At 45.2% G+C, this 24258-nt stretch overlaps 2 protein-coding genes across 6 annotated transcripts in view; one reads left to right on the forward strand and one right to left on the reverse strand.

Annotated features, from left to right (window-relative positions):
* Positions 1-8100, reverse strand: part of LOC142776470 (uncharacterized) — a 103335-nt gene extending 95235 nt beyond the window's left edge. For 3 of the 5 annotated variants that reach the window (XR_012887560.1, XR_012887559.1, XM_075880197.1), the window contains exon 1: positions 7670-8099. Coding sequence is in view for 2 of the 5 variants with exons in the window: in XM_075880197.1 (XP_075736312.1) it covers positions 7670-7805 (136 nt within the window). In the remaining 3 variants the exon portion in view is untranslated. Of the gene's footprint in view, positions 1-7669 lie in introns of all 5 variants that reach the window. The other 2 variants (XR_012887561.1, XM_075880198.1) reach the window with 1 other exon arrangement.
* Positions 1-24258, forward strand: part of LOC119160953 (uncharacterized) — a 270658-nt gene that overhangs the window by 72549 nt on the left and 173851 nt on the right. The window contains exon 8 of the mRNA XM_075880196.1: positions 13514-13708. Coding sequence (XP_075736311.1) covers positions 13514-13708 — 195 coding nt within the window. The remainder of the gene's footprint in view (positions 1-13513; positions 13709-24258) is intronic.

The following is a 24258-nucleotide window of genomic DNA, read 5'->3' on the forward strand; positions in this document are numbered from 1 at the left end:
TTGCAAACAAAAAAGGTGCCATTTTTTGCGTACGTGTTCCTTTGCTCATAGAGCCCAAAAAATATGGGCTATTTATGATGCGCACCAGTCTTATCCCCTATCACAGCGTGTTGGGGATAGGGGGGGGGGGGGGGGCGTAATGTACGACAGGAAGTGGGGATGGTCGTACATTAATGGTTGCCGTAAAGGCATTAGCAATGCTTCATTGCGCAAGAGATCTTCTTTCCATCTTGCTGTACTATCTCTATGCCTTCTCATGACCCTTCCCCTTAAGCTTTGTTTTGTGCATGCCAGCTGTGGGTGAGGCGAGTTTTAGCTAATACCACCAGCCTCCCAGATCAGTTACTGCAAGCTTCCCCTGAAAAGCAACCATACACATACAAAAATGTTGGAAATCACCATTCTCGGGCAAGAATAAAGAAATCTGAACAATTGTTAAAACTCCAATCAAAATAACCCATCATCGAATTACCACTCGTCACCACAGCGACGAAAAAGAGAAAATAATCCATGACCTGAGCACCAACGAGTATTTACAACCCTCAGTAACATAAAAGACTGGGAAAATGTGACATCAACCACGCCGCAACAACGCCACCTGTCGATCCCCTACATAGTGGGCGTCAGCAAAGTTAAGAAGACAGTAGTCGACGTTGCCTACAAAGCTTTCCGTACCATCGGCAGTTTCGTCCGCTGGTTCAAAGACCTTGCACCTGCGAGAAGAGCGCAGGGCGTCATGTGCAGGATTGCCTGCGCCTGCTAAACCAAAAACTTCCATGAAAAAATGCGGTAGCACAAGAATTACTTCCGTCAAATGAACAGTGAACACTGAAGAGACAGGACACTGCAAGCGGGTTCGCCATCATGCCAGTCGCGATGGCGCGGTGATCTTCTAAACGGAAAGAAACCTTCGCCAGCGGCTGTTCTTTGAATCCTGGCACAGTCAGCAGACAGTTGGAGACAACAATCGCACCACTGGGGACACCGCCCTTTCTCTACTTCCAGGGCTTGCAACGAGTCGCAGCAAACATCTCGGGCCTTCTCACCCCTGAAAAAAAAAAGCCGATCAGGCTTCAAAATATCGGGTATCCTAATATAAATATTGGGTGGAGTTTTCTGTAGCTATTTATTTTTCTGTTATTCTAAGTTCCCAACCAAGCAGACTTCTGCCGAATGTTCACCTTAGAAAGAATACAGATATCCGTGTTGCATGCCCTAAATGAAGCGTAGAGCTCGTTGCAGTGTTTTGTGTAGTCTGCCTGCATTCCTTGGGACGTACAAAAAAATGCCAAAGCTCAGGCATGAGTAACTTGAGCCCGAGAAATGCCTGCGTCGTCAAGCTTTTCGCAGAATGGACTGGGCAAACACAATAACGCGTGAGGGACCACCGAAAGTGCTGCCGCGTGTCAAACCTATGAATGGAAAAGAATTTGAATAAGAAAAAAAAATGAAAAATACGAAAAATGGGGCGCTGCTATGTTGTGTCGGTACGGATTCCTGAATTGCCAGCGTGCTGGCAAAATGTTTAGAAGCTCCTCAATTTCTCGGGGGGTCACAAAAACCTTTGACAGCATTACGGTTTGAAGGAATTCGTTTTTGCAGCGTCACGCACAGCAGGAGTGGTGTGTTGCTGTCCCCTTCCTCCTTGGAATCCTCTCCGAAAGCTTTCAACTTATCACAAGGCAGGAAATGATATAAAAGATAATATAGCATGTGTTGTCACCATCTTTTTAACAAAACTTGAAATTTGTCGAGATGGTGAATTGCTAATGGAAACTTTTTCAACGTGAAACAATGCATTGACAGGGCTTTCACAAGCACCAATCTCGTCTCTCTCGTTCTTGTGAATATCTTGTTTTGCGGTCCGCAATTTCACAATAGCCACATTTATTCATGCAAAAACCGAAGTGGCATCTGAGGGCAAGCAGTTCAATGCATGAGAGAGCGAAGAGGTGCTCGAAGCTCGCGAATCAGGCTGTTCTGTCGCCTTGTAGGCCGCATGATTTATGAAGGTGGAATACAGTGCTCATTCTTCGTTGATTTAGTACATAACTTTAGATCAGACTCAATGTAAATCACAATGTTGTGTAATAAAATTCCCGGGAGCTGCACATGTGCCAGAACATGCTGCACAACCTACTTCCATGTCCTCTTAATGCCATGGTCATTTATTTCGAACATTTGTGAATTGCACTACACAATAATTGAGTTATGGACAATTATTCATTTTTTCTCTCGTTATTATCGCAATCCGATATGCGTTCTTGTCCCCTCTGGAAAAAGATTATATGAGTTTTGTAGCATGCATGGGCATAAATTGCTCATTCTAATTTGTCACAGTCTGCGAACGGCGTACTCTATAAACGCATTACCTATTAGCACTAAAGTTGAAGCTAGTGTGATGCAGAAAATTGCTGTTACATCACCAAAAATTACAGGTTTTTTTAGGAGAAACTCTGAACGTCTTGTCGGAAATTCAAACTTTGGATTGTGAAATCACACCGCTGTGAACGGCATTAGCTACGTGGGCATATACACTGCAAACACTCACAAATAGCTGTGCACCTTAGAAGTAGGCAGAATAAATGAGCTTCTTAGTCCTGTTAGCATTTTAATGTTGATATCTAATCTCAGTGGTCCGTTTTATAGTGCCATCTTATTCCGTGCCTTTAAGTTAAGGTTATCATTTTTATTCAGAAATATGAGCTTGTGGTTTTTATCAAAGACCTTCATTGAAACAAGTCTGAAGGGTGTGGGGAGTTAGACAGATTTACAATTTGGAAAATCAATTCTGTGGCTTTACAAGCCGACACATACACGATTACAAGGTAAGCCATAAAATGAGACTACAAATATTTGTAACTATAGGCCAGCAAAATAAAGATTCCCTCAATAAAAAAGCTTTTTTTTTTTGCATGGAACTCGGAAGCATCCCGACTAACCAAAATTTTACTGAATAAAACTCGCTCGGACTCACTGTGGTCAAACTCAGCCAGGCTCACTCGGACTGAGACTCTCACACTCTGACTCACGGCTCAATCTAAGTCTTTTGATTCCTTTGATCGACTCATCAGTGAGTTTGCTGACCTAGTCGGAACGCATCTCTCGTTCACATCGCGCGTTAATGAAGACGTTTTGTGTGCGTTCACATTGGTAAAATATGTGAGAATAAGGAAAAGTAGTTGCTATGACCACATGACGATAATAGGGATGATATTTACCGATCTACAAAAGAAAAAAACCAACGAAGAACACGAATGCAGCATAAGAACCAAGGAAGACAAGTGCTGAACTTACAACTAAATGTTTATTAAAGAAAGCCTCTTCACAAATTAACCAGAAGCACATGCTTAAAAATGGCTATCTAAGCCACAGTTGCACAATTAACCGTACAACTTTTTTCCAACCAATGTTTCACGGTGGTATAAGCAGCCGATTTCCATGGAACCCCAAAATATAAACGCCAAGTGTACCCGCTATCTATACCGGGAGTTCTTTATCTGTGAGGAAATCTGCGGGATCACTCACATATGACACTTTGCTCTGTTTTTATTTCAAAGAATTCTAGAGTTTCGCGTTCAATCTTTTTTCTTTTACCAATGACATTCAATGATTTGAAAGAAATTCCTTTGTCATGCAGCTGTGTCTACAGAGATAAGATGGATCAAGGCCTAGTGACACCTATAGGCACTGTGAACATCCTTCAGGCACAAAACCGACCTCTTCGCTAGTCCCTGCGTCCCTAATATATCAGTGTCATCAGCAAAGGAAGAAATAGATTGAACGTGAATATTTCGAAGCCTTAAAAAACAAAAAAGGGCAAAGTGCAACGCATGTATAAGTGATCCTTCAGTTGTCCTTACAGCTAGATAAAGAATTAGCATTGCTAGATAGCGAGTGCACATGACCTGGATCATGGCAGGGTGCTGTTTGTACCATTTTGACATGCTTCTTGCCTTTGTAGTGTTAGGTGTGCAGCTATGGAACGCCTCAGCCTATTTTTCATCAATGCGCTTACTGTGCATGGGTTTGTGGACTCTCCGCCATAAACATTTCACTCGATGTCCTCTCAGGTTGAGCTCCTTAGTTTGTTTTTCCAAAAATATTATAAACCAACTCATCGAGCAAGCTACATATGTGGTGTCTTTTTTCAAACACGGTTGTGACACATCTGCACCTATAATTTGATGAATAAAGTCTGAGATAAAAACTGGGGAAGTAAAGGCAGATTACTTGGTTTGATAGCGCAGCGTAGGGTATCGCACGGAGTGCAGGACAAAGCATGTTGAAAACAATAGCCCACGCTTCAGTGTTTTGTCTGCATGCATCTTTTGTGCGTTACTTCACAGTTCACACAAACTTAATTTATGGTGAGCACAATCTCGTCCAATATGTTGATCTTGCTCAACCTGTCGACACAATGGGGATCTGTTTGATGGTCTGTTTGATAGAGCATTTCGTCTAATAATTGTCATTTTACCTTCCTTTGTTCTTTAGCGCGGTTCTCAAAGTAAAGGCAACGACAGTGTTCACGGAGGTCATGTGCACCAGACATGAAACAGCCATGTCGTCATACATCCCACACCAAGCTTCTTAGCATCCTTGTATTTCGTTGTTGAAATATGTGTAATATGATAGAATAGCACACATAACGGGACAGTAGTGGTGGCGTCCAAAAGGGCATGCATGTGGTCCAGTTTCTTAACAGATTTTTTTTTTCTAAATGTGCCCTAAACAGCTTGCTCTTCCTCAGTTATAACAATATCTTCCATACACATCGTGCTTCTACCCTGCCCGCCCCAAGTCCTGGCCCCCTCCCTTTGCATTTGAAGTGCCTTTGTTCTTCGACTCGCATGCTCATTTATGAATATTCACGACTCGCATGCTCTGTAGGCCCGTGTGCTCAGATTTGGGCGCACGTTAAAGAACCCCAGGTGGTCAAAATTTCCGGAGCCCTCCACTACGGCGTCTCTCATAATCATATGGTGGTTTTGGGACGTTAAACCCCACAAATCAATCAACGACTCGCATGCTCGAATGAATATTACAGTACCGACTTTCCACACTTTTCATCATTGTTCACTTGCCACCTCACATATTACATATTCTCGTCAGCTAGGATATGCCGACAGTCCTCGCCAAACACCACCGTTGGCGCAGTCACTAACCGGGATTCGATTAAATACAGTGAACTCAAAAGTAACTGAAAATTCACATTTAATTCTAATCCAACACAACTTTTTCACGTTATAAAGAGCACTCGACAAGTTTTTTATAGTCCACCTATTTAACTTGAAACTGCAAGTGAACCGATTTCGATGCATTTGTGAAGTGTACAGAATTAAGAAAGGTCGCACTGGTGATAGAAGGTGCTGGAGAAACGTAGGTTAGCTGAAAAAAAAGTCTTGTTTAAATGGCGCGTCGAGAGAACATGTCGGCGGCGGTGCACCAATCAGTTGGCGTCAGCGTAGCAAAAACTGTTGGCGGCGGCGGCGCGCCGACCCCTCAGCGCACACCTCTAAATTTGCTCTGTTCGCTGGGGAAGTTGGGGCGGTTGGGGCCGCAAATATGGTGGCTAGAAAGAGAGGTGTCAGCAAAGTCCCAGCCGCACCTTGAAAGGAGGCATGCTGGTATTTCATTTTGCCGTAGGGCAGCGTGCAAGTCGCCACCGTGATCGGTTGAGAGCGCTCGCCAGCCGCTGGCGAGGCACTTTTAGTTGCTTGCTCGTGTACTCGCAAGTCGCAACGTCTGCTTTCTGCCTATTCGGACTTGTTCGGGATCAATACGTGCCAATGTGACCATGCCACAGTGATGAGTAAACAGCAGGCACACTGCTTTGCACCTGAGTGCAATGTGGGATATGCTTCAGCCTGTAAACAAGGGAAGAAAACGTCTCTCTTCTCTGCTCCCGCCGACGATGCATGGCGCAAGGCCTGGGAGAGTGCGATTCCTCGCGCTGACAAACCACTGGAAAAGAACTGCGTTGTGTGCGAAGCTCATTTCGACAAAAAATTCATTGTCCGTAGCTACAAGCATGTTATCAACGGGTTCTTAGCAACTTGGAAAAAGGGTGGGTTTTTGAGTGAATCAACTGCCGAAGGACTCCGCATCACTCTAACCAGCACCCTTTCTATCCTGCACCCTGTCACAAAAACCTTGAGCTATAAATGCTTGATGACGTCTCGCCTCTGCCAAGATGCGCTTAAAATCTTTCTGGCATTTTAAAGCAAATGTTTGGCTCGAATGATCACCCTACGCCAACACAGTTTTTGATATATGTGAATTGCCTGAGTTTTTACAGTTTGGCACAATCACCCTCTAGTGGAAACGTACCTTCTGGAGTTCTGAGTAGCCTTCAATGTTCGGGCATCCACAATAATTCAATAAAACTGCAGAATAAGCTGGTTGACCTGTTAGATGCGGGGTGCCTCAATGAGGTTCATGAAATGATTGTTGCTTGTGAAGCCCTCCCTGACCACACTGATCTCATTGGACACAGTGACTCCCGGGTCACTTATTACGTCAGTGTCTATGTGGTCAGGAAGATGGTAAAAATGACGAAGTGCAACAAATGTAGCAGGTTTTTCCTTCACTTTGAGAATTCCAGCTTGCTTCCCGCAGAATCATGCCTCACACGTTATATAGACAGAGGTGGCCTTCTGTACCCGTCCGTGTCCTTAACAGACTTGGTCAAAGCTATGGAAGATGCATTCACCTATTGCTTCAGCGTCAACAAGTTGAAAAGTGACAGCAACACAGACGTTAACTTTTCCCTGTCTGTGAAGAGGTGAAATGTGGTCGGCTGTAAACACCACGAACTGGAAGTGACAAATCGGATAATTAGATTCTTTACACTGACCAGAATGCATTTTCTCGTTGCTGGAGAAAATGCATCCAGTCGTAAAAAAAAAGAGAAGGAATAAAGTTCTTGAAGTTGAGACATGACTTGACTTAACTGTCATAATGTCAACTCAGTGAACAAGGTTTTATTTTATGTTATTGTGCATTACTCACACTGTGTTGTTTTTTGTGATTTTACTATTGTCTTATTCACATTGTTGCAAATCTTCCATTAAAAATTGTGATGTCACTGTCTCGCTGTGTTTCACATATGCAGAAATCAAGTTTTTTGTGAACTGGTTTGTGACTGTATCTATGCTTGCCAATCAAATCTCAATGTCTGATGTGTATGTGTGCAGATCTTATCATCGTATATTTGCTGTTATTTTTACTTACCATATTCACTTGCTTTAGCTGAGTTTCGTTAACTTGTAGTTTTCTCCAACCTTAATGCATGTTGTGTTTATTTTTCATGTTGTTTTCGCTATCATGAAAATAAATGTCTTGCTTGTAAAATTGGACCTCAATTGCGTAAGTCATAAAAATAACGCTTGCCGATATCTTTACCTGCATTGAGACGTCACAGAGAATACCACGGCATCAAAGTGAAAACTGCACGGACTTTGTTTTGGTGTCAAGCTCACGGCAGGTCGTTTGATTCTCTTTTCTAAGCTTCATAGCTTATATACTAAGAAGTGAATTGAAGACACTAGTTTTCAGTGCCAATACACGCTTTGCAGCGCACCACCAGAATTGCGACAGGTAGACTTCGTTATAATCCGCAGAGTAGCGTGAAATATGTGCAACAAAAAAAACGACTGATACGCACGAGCGGGCGGGAAGAGGGGCATCTTGAAAGCGACTGCAGCACCTCCGCATCCGCATGAATTCTCGCTCGCTCTCCGGTGCGCCGATGCTGACACCTCTCCGTCTAGCCACCATACTGCAGGAGGAAGGGAAGCCATACCGGCGTTGCTCGCGCGGAAGTCATGCGCGCGCGTATAAGTAGACAACACAAACACACACACACAAAAAAATGCACGGTGATAAAAACAAAATAAAAACTGACCAACTTTTTTAAAAACAGCAAATAGTAAGACTGCAGATGGCTTTGATCACGTACAGATAAATAATTTAAAGCACAGTAGAGGTGAGCACTGTTACTCAACCGTCACGCAAACGTGTTCGACGCGCAAGAAAAAAAAAAGGCAAATCTATAGGTTGTCTGTTGCTGATGACAGTAGTGATGTACTGCCTTTCATTTTGATAGTTTAAACCACCATGTGTTTTTTGTTTTTTTGGGTGCCTCCGAGATATACTACTCATAGACCAAGTTTCGAATCTCGGAGGTCGCAATTCAATCCCGAAGTTGTTTAGGTGCGTCGTCGATTTGACCGGCAGAATTCGCTGCTGCTACCCCATCGTGACTCCATCGTGGTCGCCCGTTCGAATTAACCGAAGCATGGTCGAATTTGTTCAAATTAATGAAAGTTTTCAGTCATAGAACAATGTACATTTTGCACAGGACCAGACGCTGTGGCGGAATTAACGGTGGTCGAATTAAGGAGATTTTACTATATAACCTAAACAACGTTTCGCAGAGGCTACACGATTCTAAAACACATTAATCAAGCAGCCGCTCATGTATGGGAATTTATGCGCAAGACCAAAATATTTGCCTTTGTTTTGGTTTTCAAATATTGACAGATTAAATCTGAAGTTCGAGAACCTTTGTTGTCGACACAATGAATGCAGAAAAAAAAAGCCTGAAGCTAAGAAAAACAAACACAATCGCTGAAGGTTGTTGACTAACTTCTCAGAGCTTTCAACATGGAGCCACACTGCACAAAAACAATATAGAACAGTGACCAGAATTACACACGATGTGTGGTATATTCAAGCTATTAGTTGTACATGCGATGTTCAAAACAAAACCACGAACAGTCATTTGAGCATTGCATCTACTGTGAAGAGTTTAGTTGACTTTGTACCAAACCGCAACATTAGCAGTTGCTATTTACCAAATGCTTGACACTCATTAGGCTAAGTTTGTGCATTGCTGTATTGTTGCGAGAAGCTTTTTAAACATAGAGGTCACATGTCAAAGAGATGACACTCATGCAAGCAAGCAAGGACAGGGCACGTGAAACAGTTGTATTTAGAAAAACAAGTGTAACATGCACTCAATGCAGATGTGGCTGCACATTCCATGCATAATACGCACAACTGACTGGTGGTCGTAAGCAAGCTGCCAGGCAGCCAAGCCAGTGCAAAAGCTTCTCCATAGCTTTGGCAACTGCACCTTTTTCTCACTTTGTGCATCCGCAACAGCTGCTGCCACATACTTATTTTTCAGGCAGAGCTTCTATAGATTGACCCGTAAAGCTGCTGTTCCAAAAAACTCTTCTCATCTATAGCTGACGTGCATCACATAAATAATAAATAAAACAAAAGTTTTCTTTCTGGGATTAGGGTTTGACTCTGAGAACTCCCAAAATGAACGCAAGTGCCTTGGCCACTTGGCCATGTGGCCATGCTTGCGCAGTGTCAACTAAACTGAAGCACACAAATGTATTCCATTGATGATGCGAAAGAAATTGGGAAGTAGTTCACATGCTACGGGTGCTTCATTGAAACATGATATGTTGGCAGACTAAAAACAATCTGCTGAACAATGCGCAAGGTTAATAACGCGAGTTGTGTATTTACGAAAAGTTTTGACTTTGGGAAAATTGAATTCCTAATCCATGTTTCGATGATCGCGTAACGGTTCTTTCCTTGAGCTATTTTACTGGTGGATGAACGCTAGAAAGAACATGAAAGACTCTATGTTGATTCAGCTCGAAGGACAGCGCTCCAAGGACAGCCGTTACCTATAATAAACCCGAACTCTTACGTTTGGAGGAAGTGTTGTAAGATGTGAAAGAAAGGCAGGGCTGGCCGACGGAAAGCTATGCTTGCCCCCGTTTCCCCGGGAAGGGCTTTTGAATTTTTATCCATCTGCTCCTCCTCCGTTCTCCCAATTTCCTCCTACTGCGGTTCACCCTCATTGTCCTTTCCATGGAGGTTGGCGTGCCTTAGCTGTGGAGGGCACTCACTACCTCTTTTGTTGGCTGGAGGTTCTCAGCAGCCTTGTTTTAACCAGTTGTGATGGTTGCGGACATTCGTCACGTGGTTTGCCTCTAATGAACGAGAAAGGATTTGCAAGAACACGTTGGAGATAAAGAAGAGAATTTTGTGAAGCATGCTAGTGAAGAAAAGATAGAACTGCGATAAGCGAAAAATATCTACATTCACGGGACTAATTGGCAAGCATGCGCAGCGGAAGTCCTATCTGTTCAGAGTGCGACTTCGCTATTGCACGACCCTGTCGAGCACGTAGAGTTCAAGAATATTAAGGTTGAAATAAAAAAAATTGCCCCCATCTCCCCGAAGAAAGTTGGGAGAAAGTACACGACGTAGTAAATTTAATGGCGTAAATTAATGGTGAGAGGGGGATTTCTACCGAGACCAATTTTTATGCAGTCATCAGCCAGTGAACGGTCGAGAGTGAGGAGCGCGCTTCACTTCATTTATATATACGTACGGGCGAGCGGATGGGAGAGTGGGGTGCAGGGAGGAGAGAGAGCAAACAGCGAGAGGAGAGGTGGAGCACTACAATTACCCTCTCCTACACTGCGTCCACACACGCGGTAGCTCCACCGAGCTTCCAAGATGCAAGCGCCCTCACACGCCAGAGCACGCTCCTTTTTTCCACTCACTCTCCGCTACTCTGCCTGCACTACCTGCTCCTGTTGCTAGGGGCCAGCAGGATAAATGTGCGTGCCCACAGCTGTTGCTATGGGAGAGGGACTGAGGGCAGAAAGAGAACACCTGCTGGCGTGTGGATGCCGCCGGACGCCTGACATAGCGTGACTAAGAAATGCACAAAGACATCACAGTATATTCATGGAGTGAATGATAATGTGTGGGGCGAAGCATCAGTCTGTCTGTTCATTAGTCTGTCTGTCTCTTTGCCTGTCAGTCTGTCCGTACGTCTGTCCGTCCGTCTGTCTGTAACACGTGCCGGCGCGTGAAAGGAGGAGGAGGAATAAATGAGGAAGGACTGGGAGGTTAGCCAGTTCTCAGACCGGTGGCGCGTGAAAGCTGCCGAATGCCCGACTTGCCCGACTAAGAAATGCATTCGCAATAAAAAAACACCTCACGGTTCGGAACACTGTCCTACCGTCATGTGCCCGTCGTTGTGCGGAAGGGCAGAACTGGTACGTAGGGTGCAGCCGGCACGGTTATCAAGACATGGATGTGCTACTGTGTCCGGCACAATTGAGTAACACTCAGGAGTCGACTCAGCACGGTGGGTCGCAACTCCTGAGAACCATGGTCAGCCAACGGCCCATGAAAATAGCATCAGGCACGCCCCATCCACGAACCCGCTTCCGGCCACTGCTCCCAAGCAGGAGCTGCGCCGCAGGTCATGTCCTTGAACCTTGAAGTAGGTCACCAGGCTAAACTTTGGACAGACACAGCCTGGTCCCATGCCTATCTCAAAAATGCTGGCCGACGCTCGTCGTCTCCAAAGGTTCTCCAGAAGCCTTTGTAACTTCTTTTTCCTCCCTTCGCGAGCCTTTCTTCCACACGTCTCGAAGCTCGTTGCTTCTTCTTCTGCACCCTGCTCCACCTGCCCTCTGCTCTTCAGTTTCTATTTCCACTTGCCGCTTTAGTTCCTTTATGCTTGCGCATCACCCTTGAAACATCATGTGTCCTTTCATCACACCAGTCTTTCATCTCGAAGAGCTGCACGATGTACGTGAAGTTTTATGCGAGGGTGAAGAAGAGTCGAAAAGAACGACATTATAGCCGGTCCTATACTACACGTGGTTATGTTATAAGAGGTCTGTACCTGATTATTCAAATGCGTGGCTTATTCGGCTGCTGACCCGCAGGTCGCGGGATCGAATCTTGGCTGTTGCGGCTGCATTTCCGATGGAGCCAGAAATGTTGTAGGCCCGTGTGCTCAGATTTGAGTGCATGTTAAAGAAGTCCAGGTGGTCAAAATTTCCAGAGCCCTCCACTACAGTGTCTCTCATAATCATATGGTGGTTTCGAGACGTTAAACCCACATATCAATCATCAATCAATCGTCAAATACACGGCTTATACCATAAGTATGTTAGTTTTTGTTCTTGTATCAACCGTGTAACTTCATACACTAATTGTTGTGATTCATGTTCGATAGTACGTAAGAGACTGACCCAGAATATCTATTGAGGGAGACGTGTTACAGAACAAATTACACTTTATGAAGGAGGAGGGAAGCATACATATTTAATAGAAGCACCATTCCTTTCCGCAGTAATAGGTAGGTGTGAAATAACTGCACTATGATAACAATTACATTTATGTATGTGGGCTATATTTGCACAAAATAGATGTAACATGATTGCTTTACCATTAACAGTAATCATCTTTCTCACATTTTACTACGGCGGTGTTAAAGAAACTTTTAAGAAGCTTGTTTCACAAAAATTTCAGTGTCTGTGTTGTCGGTTGTGAGTGAAAAAGTTTCCAAAAATAACTGGAAATAATAAAAATTATGGTTCCAAGGCTAAATGGAACCTATTTCATCTGCGCGACAAGCAGGTGTTCTGCCACACCACTGCTTAAAACTGTTCTAGAGAAAAAAACCTATACAGGTGTTATATAGTTCAAGGAGTCGCATTAACACCTGCAATATGAGTGGAAGGAGGGGTGAATCACATCAGACGTCACATCATTGTAATTGCACAATAAGTGATTGATATAGAAGCCCACCAATTATAAAGCATTGAGGCATAATAAATCATTATCATCAGCAACAACAACATAACAACAAAGCATGCATTAGAGGCTCATGTGCTGATATTTTCATAAACAATGAAGAATCCCAGGTGATTGAAATTGTTTGAGCCTTCTACTATGTATCTGTCATAATCACATGATTAATTAGGGATACGAACCCTGAACAATTAATATTGTTAACAAAGCATGCAGCTGCATGGGTCTGTGCATTGCCTTACGAACAGAACACATAGGGAGGTGTTTAGCCGATTCTCGTAATTAGGAATGAAGTTATAGTAAGCAGTTTGCTACTTTACTTGCAATAGGCATTCTATGTTAGTTTAAGATGGCCAGTTTTACATGTGCAGGTGTCTCTTTACTGCACAGTTGAGGTAGCCACCAAGAAGCGAAGCCTGCCTAGTGAATGAAAAGGCAATGCAAATGGGGTGCGATTACACTACTGTGTTCTACTCTTGAAAGCAAAGCTCAAGGGTCCTCCAAGTTTTTGCGGTTTAGGTTCTCTGACAGATTGTTTTAGTCAATGACCCTCTTCTTACTGCAGCATATGACTTGCTGTGGACAATGTCCCAGGCCAGCGTTTGCATGACTGTTCTAGGAGTTAAAAGAGCACTTGGTTTTTGTGCTCTCCAGCTCCTGTTGAGTGTTGAATCATACCAATCGCTCAGTGTTACTCAGCGAACTCGGTTTTCTGGGATCTAATATCCAGTGCTACTGAAGTCTAGATCAAACATGCTAATTGTCATTTTTCATTAGTATCATTACTTCTATATCCCCATGTACATTTCTTATAAAATTTTAATTCCTTTTTCCTTTTTAATATTGTTTTCTATTGCAGCCTTGCAGTCAGTGCATAGCAGGTGTGGTCGAATGCCTGCAGATGGCACCATGCTGCAGTGGGCTGCGGGAGTTGCAGACACGGGCTGTACAATGGGCAGGGCGTCACTACATTCGTGTCTGGCCTCACCGGGCTTTTGCTTCTGTTCCGGAGCACTGGCAGCAGCAGTGCTATGCAGCCACACTACAAGCACTGGTAGGTTCTTCAAAGTTGGAGAATCGGGGTGTGGACGTTAGTGAACAACCACCTTGCATTGCTCTGAATAAATGAAATAATGCAAATATACACCTGCGGCTATTATATACCTACATGCGTGGTGATGTCTAGTCATTACAGGCAGTGAAAAGCAAAGAAAATTTTGAATTTAGAGCTCAAAACAACACAGACTTAGCACCATAGTAATGTTGCTCAATTTTGACTACCTTGGGTCCCTAAAGTGCAGCTAAATGCAAGTTTTATGCCCATTGGAGGGAAGTTGCACCAGCCAGAAATATTAATTGGAGCCTTATTAGCAACACCACAATGACTTATTCATCAAGCCACCACAGCAATGTGGTACGAGCAGTCCTTGAGGCATTGCAGTGCCATCTATAAAAGGCTACTTGTGCCAACGTTATGGCGCATTGGGTATGCTACCACACTCTGCTTCATTTTTTACCGGTAGCAGTGTTTTAAATGACACGTTGAAAACTGTCATATGCATGTTTCGTAAGTTACTAGTTAAGTGCATCAAGAGTGGATTTCAAGTTGGGCTGTTCATCAAAGTCTCTTAGTTGTGCTACTTGTTTACTGTGTAGGAGAGAGGCTGCATATACATACACAAATGCTGATAAATTTAGGCAGGGGTAGCCAGTCACCTGCATTGCTCTGTCATCAGAGCATTGCATGTGATAAAAAGAGTGTCTTTATTCTGGACTTCCGGAATATTCTTTTCTTATTTTTAAATGTATGGAGATGTATTCTAATTCTCACAAAAGGGAACCTCTTCACAAATGACTCAAAAGCATCATTTAGGAATTATTGACTTCTCCTGGTAATGCTGTGACATATCACATGAAGAATTAAATTTGGTCAAGACTTCTGTGTGCTTCTGTAATCCTGTATGGAGGCAAGGTGAATATCTTTACACGTATCGGCTTTTTAACGGAGCACACACCAGGCCACTTAGCAATTCAAGTCAGACACTGAAAGCTGTTGTGTGCCCAACAAAGAGCGTTGTACCCCTAGAATTTTTCAAATTGGCCCACTGCAAGCTGACATAACCAAGTTTTTGAAGTGGCATGAAATTGTGACGCAAGAAGGTCAGCTTGAAGCACTTGCCTCTCACTCTGTCTAGCGTTTGCTAGCCTAGTTCCTTCCCTGCCCTATCCGATATCGAAGCCGGAGGATCACATGATGCACACGCATGTGCACTCCATGTGCACACCATGTCTCACGTGCATGATGTTTGTGAGCATGCAAGTGGTGTTGTGTTGTTTTATCATTTTCTTAGGTGTACTATTTGCTTCTGTGGTATCAAACCATCAGTGCACACACGTTTATAGAAAGTGGCTCAAATCGTGGATCCTTAGCATTACACTTTGCATTTCGGAAAGATTTTTGCCGGTCGATCCGTTTCGCTCACATCGCTATTTTGGTGACATCATCAAAACGTCACGACTGCCACGGCATTTTTTATGTTTTTCCCCATCCGCAATCCGTTTTAAGTTGAGACAAGCCAATGCAAGCTAAAACTGTGAACATTATGGCTGAAGAGATGGCATGAAGAGCATTTGTCTGAAAAAGCTTCGGATGTGAGCATTCGTTCATTCATGGAACAAACGAACATCGGCGAAAAAACTTGTTCTCTGTCGGATTCGACGTAATCGAGGTTTTTGCATGCTCAGAGGTGCTTGCAACTTGTTTCACATCGATATTCTGTGCACACAAACATGTGGCAGTCATTTCGATTGAAAAGTGGTTTGTGCTTCTTGTTAGACAGCCTGCCAGTGCCGTAATGCCTTCTGTTAAGACTTCTTATTCGGAACGTTCACCGTTGGCAAACGACTGTATCTGTAGCTTCCAGTTTGTATGGACTAGCGCGTACTATTACATGCTGCTTATGCAAGTAAAATATGCTGTGTTTCATAGTAAAATGGTCCAAAAGTGGTACTATGCTGTTCATCTGCTTGCCTGTCATTAAATAGGGCAACAAGCGGCAACTGTAGACATGTTATCGCGTCGGTACTGCAAAACATTCGCACGTCTTCACTTAGTTTGGCTTGGAAACCCTGTGCGCTGTTTTTTCAAACTCCCATCTTAATAAGCAAACTGGCCTGTGTCTTGTCACTGTGTAAGTACTTGTTTTCGTTGTTATCTCCTTGGTCCTTTTTCCCATTTCACAGTATGAGAGTGCGCATTGTTTGAATCTCAAAGACAGAACGAGACAGTTCTCTGTGTACGTCTTCCTTAGTCATCTTCCCATATTCTCATTAAACGGAACCTAAAGGGACTAATAAAATGTATTCCATTTAACAGGAGTTTCTTTTACTGAGAGACGAACAGGGGCACACATTGCAAAAATGAAATCAATCTTGTCAGAAGGAGTTGTTCTATTTTAAGGCGGCTTTGGAATCGCTAAAAATGGCAAAACATCGATTTTTAAAAAAATTAAGTTTTCAGTTTCTGGAACCCTTTTTCTAGCTGATTCCAAAATATCTACACTGAAAACTGTGCAGAAGTGCTTTGGAAAATTCGTTTAACCTACCTAGGTCGCGAAACTTTTTCTAGAAATGGCGAGAAAAGAGCTATTTTCAAAAAATTACAGCTTCACGATGAGAGGGCCAAGAGCCGGTTTCTTGGCCTCATCGGAAAGAGCATTTCTCCGTGTTTAACTTTCCTGCCTGAGCTGGCTCCTCCCTTTAAAAATCAAGCACACGAAAAGCAAATGTTTGAAGGTTGTTTCGAGGCCTTTGATTGTCTGTGGCCGCCATGTTTTGTCAGATCCCCTCGCCATTGGCCCGATGCTTGCTCCGGGAGATCATCGTCTGTGCTTGTGCGTCGCGAAGAGATGCCTCACGCGAATCGCTACTTCGTGACGTGTTCACGGCTTGATGATCACTTAAGATATAATTACGCTTTAGTTAGGAGCAGTAAGCGGATGCGCGATCAGGTTACTACGACCGGGCGTGCGGTCTACTAGTGCGGCGCGTCATCTGAGTCGTCTTTAGCCCTAACTCTGCCAACAGCGAGACTGCAAGCAGGAACAACGCGCTAGCGCACTCTTGGCGACGTGCTTCTTCGCAAGAAATGAAGCACATCACCGCTAGCTCCTCTGAACCACGTACAAGCATTTTACGCCTCGGCAGTGGACCACACAGTCAAACTCATCACCCACCCCTTCCTCCCCTTCACTGCCAAGGATTGCTCGGAACAGCGGCTAGCGGTTTCGCGCGTCGTCACTTGAAAATGCGATGCCAAGCACAATGCGCGCTGCTTTTTTGTCATGGTAGTTACACATTTCGCACATCGTCACCTAACGCCGCTGGCAAGTGCATTCGCGCCGGCTACACTGTCCACGTGGTCGTGCACTCCACGGTCATATGGAGTGCTGTCAATGAGCTTTTGTAATGCAATTTAGAGGTGCTTGGAGCCATGCTTGATATCGCCACGAACATCTATGAATGTTCTGAGCCAATGAAAGCCTCGTACATTAGAGTTTTCGTGACCGGCTGTATGATGATGCGTTTCACGGTTGGAGTGGCAAGAGAGCATGTATGAATCGGGCACGAATTTTTATATGCCCGTTTTGCGTCGTTAATTATACTGCTAAAAATTCGTGTGCCACCAGTCGTCTGCCCATAACTTTTTTATTTGGAAAGAAGGAATAGGCCGTCATAGTGTGATTCATTTTTCTGACGCAATAAACCTCTCTCCAAGTAAAGAAATATACAGTGATTATTTGTAATCAAGTACCTAATTACACTAATTACTACTTCAGCACAAGAAATATGTGTAATCATTTCTGTATAATGTCACGTGCTACAAAAGGTCTTCAACAAGGAAGAACTCAGCCGGTGGGGAGACGCACCGAAAACTGGCAACATGGCTGCTTCAATAATCAACAACTAGCCACAGCACGCGCTGCCCCAGAACATCTTCTACCATTTTTCGCGGGCAGCCTTGGCTTGCGCTCGCCGTAACTAGCAGCCAAGTGGCATTATTTCCCCTCTGAGAAAAAAAACAAGGCATCACTTTGATGCTCGGAAAGTACAAAGGCAAAGTCGGGGCGAACCAACAGAAAATATGCGCATACACAAAAACAGTGATATGTTTCATGCGCAGTCGCACTACTGCGTGAAGTACGGCTTCAGGCTCACCACGTGGACAATCTCTCAGGAGTGCCTTCGCCGTCGTGGCGAGAAGGCGCCGTCAGTGACTACCTCGTAGTTCACATCGCTCACACGTCGCAAGACTTTGTATGGTCCGAAGTAGCGAATGAGCAGTTTTTCTGCCAATCCCTGGCCTCGGACTAGAGTCCACAGCCAAGCTTGATCGCCTGGATGGTATTCAACTTGTCGATGGCGAGCGTTGTAGCGGCATGCGTGGTTACTCTGCTAGTGCGTAATGTGTAGGCGTGCTAACTGGCATGCTTCTTCGGCGTACTGGGTAAGCTGCACAGCATCAGGAGTGATCAAAGCATCGCAATTGTGTGGAAGCATTGCATCCAGCATGGTCTGGACCTCATGTCCATAAACAAGACGGAAAGGCGTGAATTGCGTAGTTTCCTGGACGGCAGTATTGTACGCGAATGTGACGTACGGTAGCACCTGGTCCCAGGTCTTATGCTGGACTTCTACGTACATAGATAACATGTTAGCGATGGTCTTCTTAAGTCGCTCTGTCAAGCCGTTGCTCTGCGGATATGCCCTGGTCTTGTGATGGCTCGTGTAGCTGAGCTTGAATACGTCATGAATGAGCTGGGCCGTGAATGCTGTTCCTCTGTCTGTGATTACGCACGACGGGGCGCCATGTCGAAGCACGATCTGGTCCATAAAGAATTGGGCGACGCCGGAAGCCGTAGCGCGTTGTAGTGCCTTTAATTCGGCCTACTTCGTCAAATAGTCGGTGGCTATTGCGATTCACTTGTTGCCGGCAGATGATAGCAGAAAGGGCCCCAGTAAATCCATTCCTATTTGATCAAATGGCGCTCTGGGTGGTTCTATTGGTTGAAGAAGCCCCGCGGGCTTTAGTGGCGGGAATTTGCGGCGTTGACATTCCCAGCAGCTTTTCACGTATCGCTTAACTGATGCAGAAAGCTTAGGCCAGTAGCATGCTTGTCGAACTCGAGCCAGAGTTCGAGAAGAACCTAAGTGACCAGATGTGGGCTCATCATGGCCGGCATGAAGAATGTCGTCACGCATGTCAGTTGGCACAACTAGAAGATAGGTTCTCTCATTGCCGTTGGAGTTTTTCTTATACAGGACCCCATCTCGCAGACAGAACGACGGCAGACTTCGAGAAATATAACGAGGTATGGACGAGTTGCGTCCTTCAAGGTTTTCGATAACTGCACGAGTTTCATCGTCCGTACGCTGTCGCGTAATCCGATCTGTTGTAGTAAGGGCCCCAAGGAAACCATCGTCATCCTCGGTGTCATGGCCACAAGCTCCGACAGGTGCACGGGATAATGAATCAGCATCTTCCTGCTTGCGGCCCGATTTGTGAGCGATCGGGAAATCATATTCCTGCAGACGAAGACTCCATCGTGCCAGTCGCCAACACGGGTCCCATAGGTTGGCTAATCAGCACAACGAATGATGGTCGGTCAATACCTTGAAGTGGCGTCCGTAAAAGGTAAGGCCTAAATTTCATCATGGCCCATATAACAGCGAGGAACTCTTTCTCTGACGTGGAGTAGTTGACCTCGGCGCGGGAAAGAGCGCGGCTAGCGTACGCTATCACTCGCTCTGTGCTCTCTTGTTATTGTACAAGGACAGCACCAAGACCCACGTTGCTGGCGTCAGTATGAATTTCAGTATCAGCGTCTCTGTCAAAGTGAGTGAGGACTGGTGGTGTCTACAAACGCTCCCGTAGTTCAGAGAAAGCTGCGTCCTGTTCTTCCTCCCAGACAAATGGAACATCTTCACGAGTAAGTCGATTGAGCGGTTCAGCAATCCTAGAAAAATAGGCTATAAAGCGGCGATAGTATGCGCAGAGCCCTAGAAAGCGACGCACTGCCTTCTTATCACGTGGAACAGGAAACGAGGCCACGGCGGTACTTTTGTCAGGGTCTGGTCGAATGCCATGCGCACTGACAAGATGGCCGAGAAACTTAAGTTCCTTGTAACCGAAATGGCATTTTTCTGGCTTCAGTGTCAGTTTAGCATAGCAGAGCGCTTCCAGCAGATTCTGCAGACGCTTCAGGTGCTCCTCAAAGGTGGCAGAAAGCACGACTACATCATCCAGATAAACTAGGCACGTATGCCATTTTAGACCGGTAAGAACAGTGTCCATCATTATCCGGAATGTCGCAGGTGCGGAACAGAGGACGAAGGGAAGCACTTTGAATTTATATAGGCCATTCGATGTAACGAAGGTGGTTTTTTCACGATCTTGTTCATCAACTTTGATCTGCCAGTAGCCACTTTTCAAGTCTATCGATGAAAAATACTTGGCCCGCCACAGTCTGTCGAGGGAATCGTCGATGCAAGGCAGCGGATAGACGTCTTTTTTAGTCATGCTGTTAAGTTTCCTGTAGTCCACGCAGAAGCGAAGTGTTCCATCTTTTTTCTTCACGAGCACGACCGGAGATGACCAGGCACTTTTCGAAAGTTGGATAATGTCACCTTGCAATATCTCTTTGACTTGAGCATTTATAACTTCACGTTCCTTTGCCGAAACGCGGTAAGGGTGTTGTTTTATGGGCGAGGCGTCGTTATACGTAATTATTCGGTGTTTGGTGATCGGTTTGTGACGAATCTTCGAGGTGGACGCGAAGCACTCTTTAATGATATAGCAGTTCAGGTAGCTCGGTCTGTTGTTCAGAGAGGCTCGAGTTGACATTAACTTTTCCAAGTAGTGAAGTAACATCGCTTGGTGTCGGTCGAAGCCCGTCATTGGCTGATGTAGATGCGAAACATTCAGAAACGTCTGCAATAGGGTAGGCGAAAGCGATGGTGGTGTCACGATGAAATTAGTCACAAATAGGGCAGAGTGTCTGTCGTAAAGCGTGGGGAGGCTGCGTGCAGCACAGACATCTAGCGCGAACAAAAGCCTCAAGTTGCCTTCGGCGACAACCTCACCATCCCGTAACTTGTCAGACACCACATCAACTAGGACACTTGAACACGGAGGCAACGTGATGCTGTCGGCAGAAGCGCGAAGTGCGCTGTCACGGATGTCATCAGGTTTGTCGGAAGATCCAGCTGTCGAAAACGTCACGGTACGCTCTCGAAGATCGATAATAGCGTCGTGCTCCCGCAAAAAGTCGACTCCGAGGATTAGGTCTCGGGAACAGTCACGAAGTACGATGCAGCTGGCGAGAAACGTACGTCCCCGAATGCTCACTCTGATAGTGCACATACCGATTGGGGTGACTACGTGCCCGCCGGCAGTACGAATTTGTGCTTTGTACCAAGGCGTTACAACTTTATGTGCGCTGCTGGTTTTCCGCTTATGATCGAGTAGTCCGCACCTGTGTCCAGTAATGCACTAACGTCGTGGTGGCCGTCAACTACCACATGTATATCCAGAGAAAATCTCCTTCTGGCTTTCGTCGCTGTCGTCGGGGAATCGCTTCGTGTCTGTGCTTGCGTCGGTGGGACGCCTTGCTTGCGTCGAGTGTCAGCGGCCTCGCTCCCGAAGGTTGCTGTCATTAGTTTTCCCGCCTAGGGCTTGGTGAGCGCGCCAGTGCCGCTCCTTGGAGGCTCCGAAAATTTTGAGATCTCCTTCGGGATGGGGACCGCGACTGCGCCGCAGTGGCATGCGCTGTTGTGAAAGGTAATCTTCAATTGCTTTCGGTCTTTCCCCAAATCTTGGCCATGGCGAGGCGACGGCAAAACCCTGCAGTCCGAGGCGACGATATATAGGCACATTTTCGGTACACATGTCCAGCTTCACCACAGTGGTAACACAGTGGTCGTCTGTCCGGTGTGCGCCATACGTCAGATTTTCTGGAAGCGGCTGTCGATTTTCTAAGTGCTAAATTGGCTGCAGCCAAGGAAGTGCATCCTGAGGCATAGGATTAACGAAGCGCGGGGTAGCAGGGATATATCGACTGGCAGCTTCTGCGTATGATGCACGATGTGGCTCCGCCAGCACAGGCAGGACATAGCTGGAAGGCGGCACTTGGAGAGCCTATCGTACTTCGTTTCTGACAAGGCGGCAAATAGACCCTTAGTAGGTTGGGACTTGCATTGAATCTTTTGTAGTTCGTCGCGCACCACCGATCGAATGAGATCTCAAAGAGACTCGATGTTGATGTTTCTTGCCGCACCTCCGATCTGACCTATTGACGAAGCGGCACTCACTTGCCGGTCGTACACAGTAGAGCGCTGCTGCAGTACTTTCTCCATGGTTGTGGCTTCGGTAAAAAGTTCCGCCACGGTTTTTGGGGGATAGCGAACGAGGCCAGCGAAAAGCTGCTCCTTCACTCCTCGCATTAAATGACGGACCTTCTTTTCTTCTGCCATTTCGGGGTCAGCTTGACGGAAGAGGCTCGTCATGTCCTCGACGTACATCATGACGCTTTCATTCGGCATTTAGAGGCACGACTGTATCGCCCGCTCGGCTCGTTCGCGGCGATTCGGATTGGCCCAACTTGCCAGCAAGTATCGACGAAAGACGCTCCACGAGGGAAAAGGCTCACGGTTTTCGTACTTAGTACGAGCGCCATCCTCCAAGCTGAAATACACGTTTCTCATTTCGTTGAAGTCGGTCCAGCCATAGTAATCCGAAACCCGTTCGAACTTGGCCAGCCAGTCTTCGACATTCTCCAAGACGGAACCATGGAACACCTTTGGCACATGTGGCTTCCACACACGTGGCGTTGGAGGCTGCAGTGGCTTCCGTAGCGTTCGGGAGTGTGACAGACGTCACATCGAGAAAAGGTCTACGCTCAGGAGATAGTCCTCAGAGTCTTCGGCTTGAGCGGTCGACAGGTGTTATCACTGCAGGTACAGGGCTACCTGGAGACGTTTGGAACATTGGCTGGGGGTTACCCAGCACCTCCACCAGTTGTCACGTGCTACAAAAGGTCTTCAACTAGGAAGAACTGAGCCGGCGGGGAGACGCACCGAAAACTGGCAAGATGGCTGCTTCAATAATCAACAACTAGCCAGAGCACGCGCTTTCCAGAACATCATCTTCCATTCTCGCGGGCAGCCATGGCTTACGCTCGCCGTAACTAGCGGCCAAGTGGCAATATGGTCTTATTCAATCACAATCTTTTCTGCCATGCCTATCAAACCACTCCTTCATACAAAGAACTTGGTTTGAAATTCATACTTGTTCTTTGTAAAAATTATGAAAAGAAGGTTATGGGAAAAAAAGGCAACCAAGGCACACTGGTCAGAGACCGAGTGCCTGAGAAGTGAAATATCACAAGACGAACCTGAGGTCACAATTTTTAGGTGTCTTGGAGACGTAAAGAAAAGTTCGAACTTTAAACGCAGTTATCTCACTACTGTTTTTTTTTTGACAGTATGCTCAGCCCTTCCACGAGTTTCAATGAAGAAATAATTTGTCTCTCCTAAAATATTTGTGGTATTGCCTCAAAATTTTTATGAAAGCACTGTGAGGCCATTCTTAGTGTCTGTGACGATTTTCAACAATATCCAACGAGAAACAAGAAAGTTCATCGAAAAAAGCCTGTCGAAAACGTAGTGCATTGCTCGTGGAAAGTGTAGCACGTGAATGACTGGACTGATTTTTATGCAGTTTTTTTTTCTGAATCCCAGAACATTTCTTTATGGTCTGACAATCTTAGAATTCTTGTTTATGGCTCAGTTTTTGTTTTGAAAGATGTCTTGTACATGACACTGTTTCTGACTATGTGTGTGGACAGCCATGATGATCTCTTTAAAAAAACGAGAAGTGATAAAAATAATTCTGAGATTGTCATGCCGAATAGTCTTTTTTTGAGTAAAGATCAATACCATTTGCAGCTTCCTGGCATGTTTTGTTACAGTGCTAGGCTTTCCACGAGCAGACCATATAAGTCGAACCACGTAGCATGATGTAACTTGAGAAGTACTAAAGGTATCATGATGAAACTGCATATTTCCCGATTCAAGACCCTTATGAGAATGCATGCTGAATTTCATTGCTCTAGGTCAACAAACAAAAGAGTTTTTTTAAAGCCACCTCCCCCCTTAAGCAGCAGTTCCGTTCAACATATTTTTGTTTACCGAGAGTCTACTGTACCTATATAGATACCGTATTTTTGTACGTATAACCCGCCCCTGCATATAATCCGCACCCCCACTTTCAGCTCACCGAGAAAGAAAAAAAAAATTCTCGTGTATTGCCCGCACATTTGATATAAAGGAAAGGCTGTACAAAAGCTACTGCTCAAGCAACATAACACATATGTTGACAGAAAAAGCTTTATTGAGCAAGCAGAATACGCTGTCTGCAAGGCCAGTCACAATTCACTCACTGTCGCTACTCTCGCTAGAGCTATCACTTGAGCCACAGTCCTCACTATAATGCACAAGGTCATCTTTGGTTCTATCCATGTTGTTTGTGATGCAGCATTTTTTGAA

Source organism: Rhipicephalus microplus, chromosome X (assembly GCF_043290135.1).
Source record: "Rhipicephalus microplus isolate Deutch F79 chromosome X, USDA_Rmic, whole genome shotgun sequence".
In the NCBI taxonomy this organism is placed as follows: domain Eukaryota; kingdom Metazoa; phylum Arthropoda; class Arachnida; order Ixodida; family Ixodidae; genus Rhipicephalus; species Rhipicephalus microplus.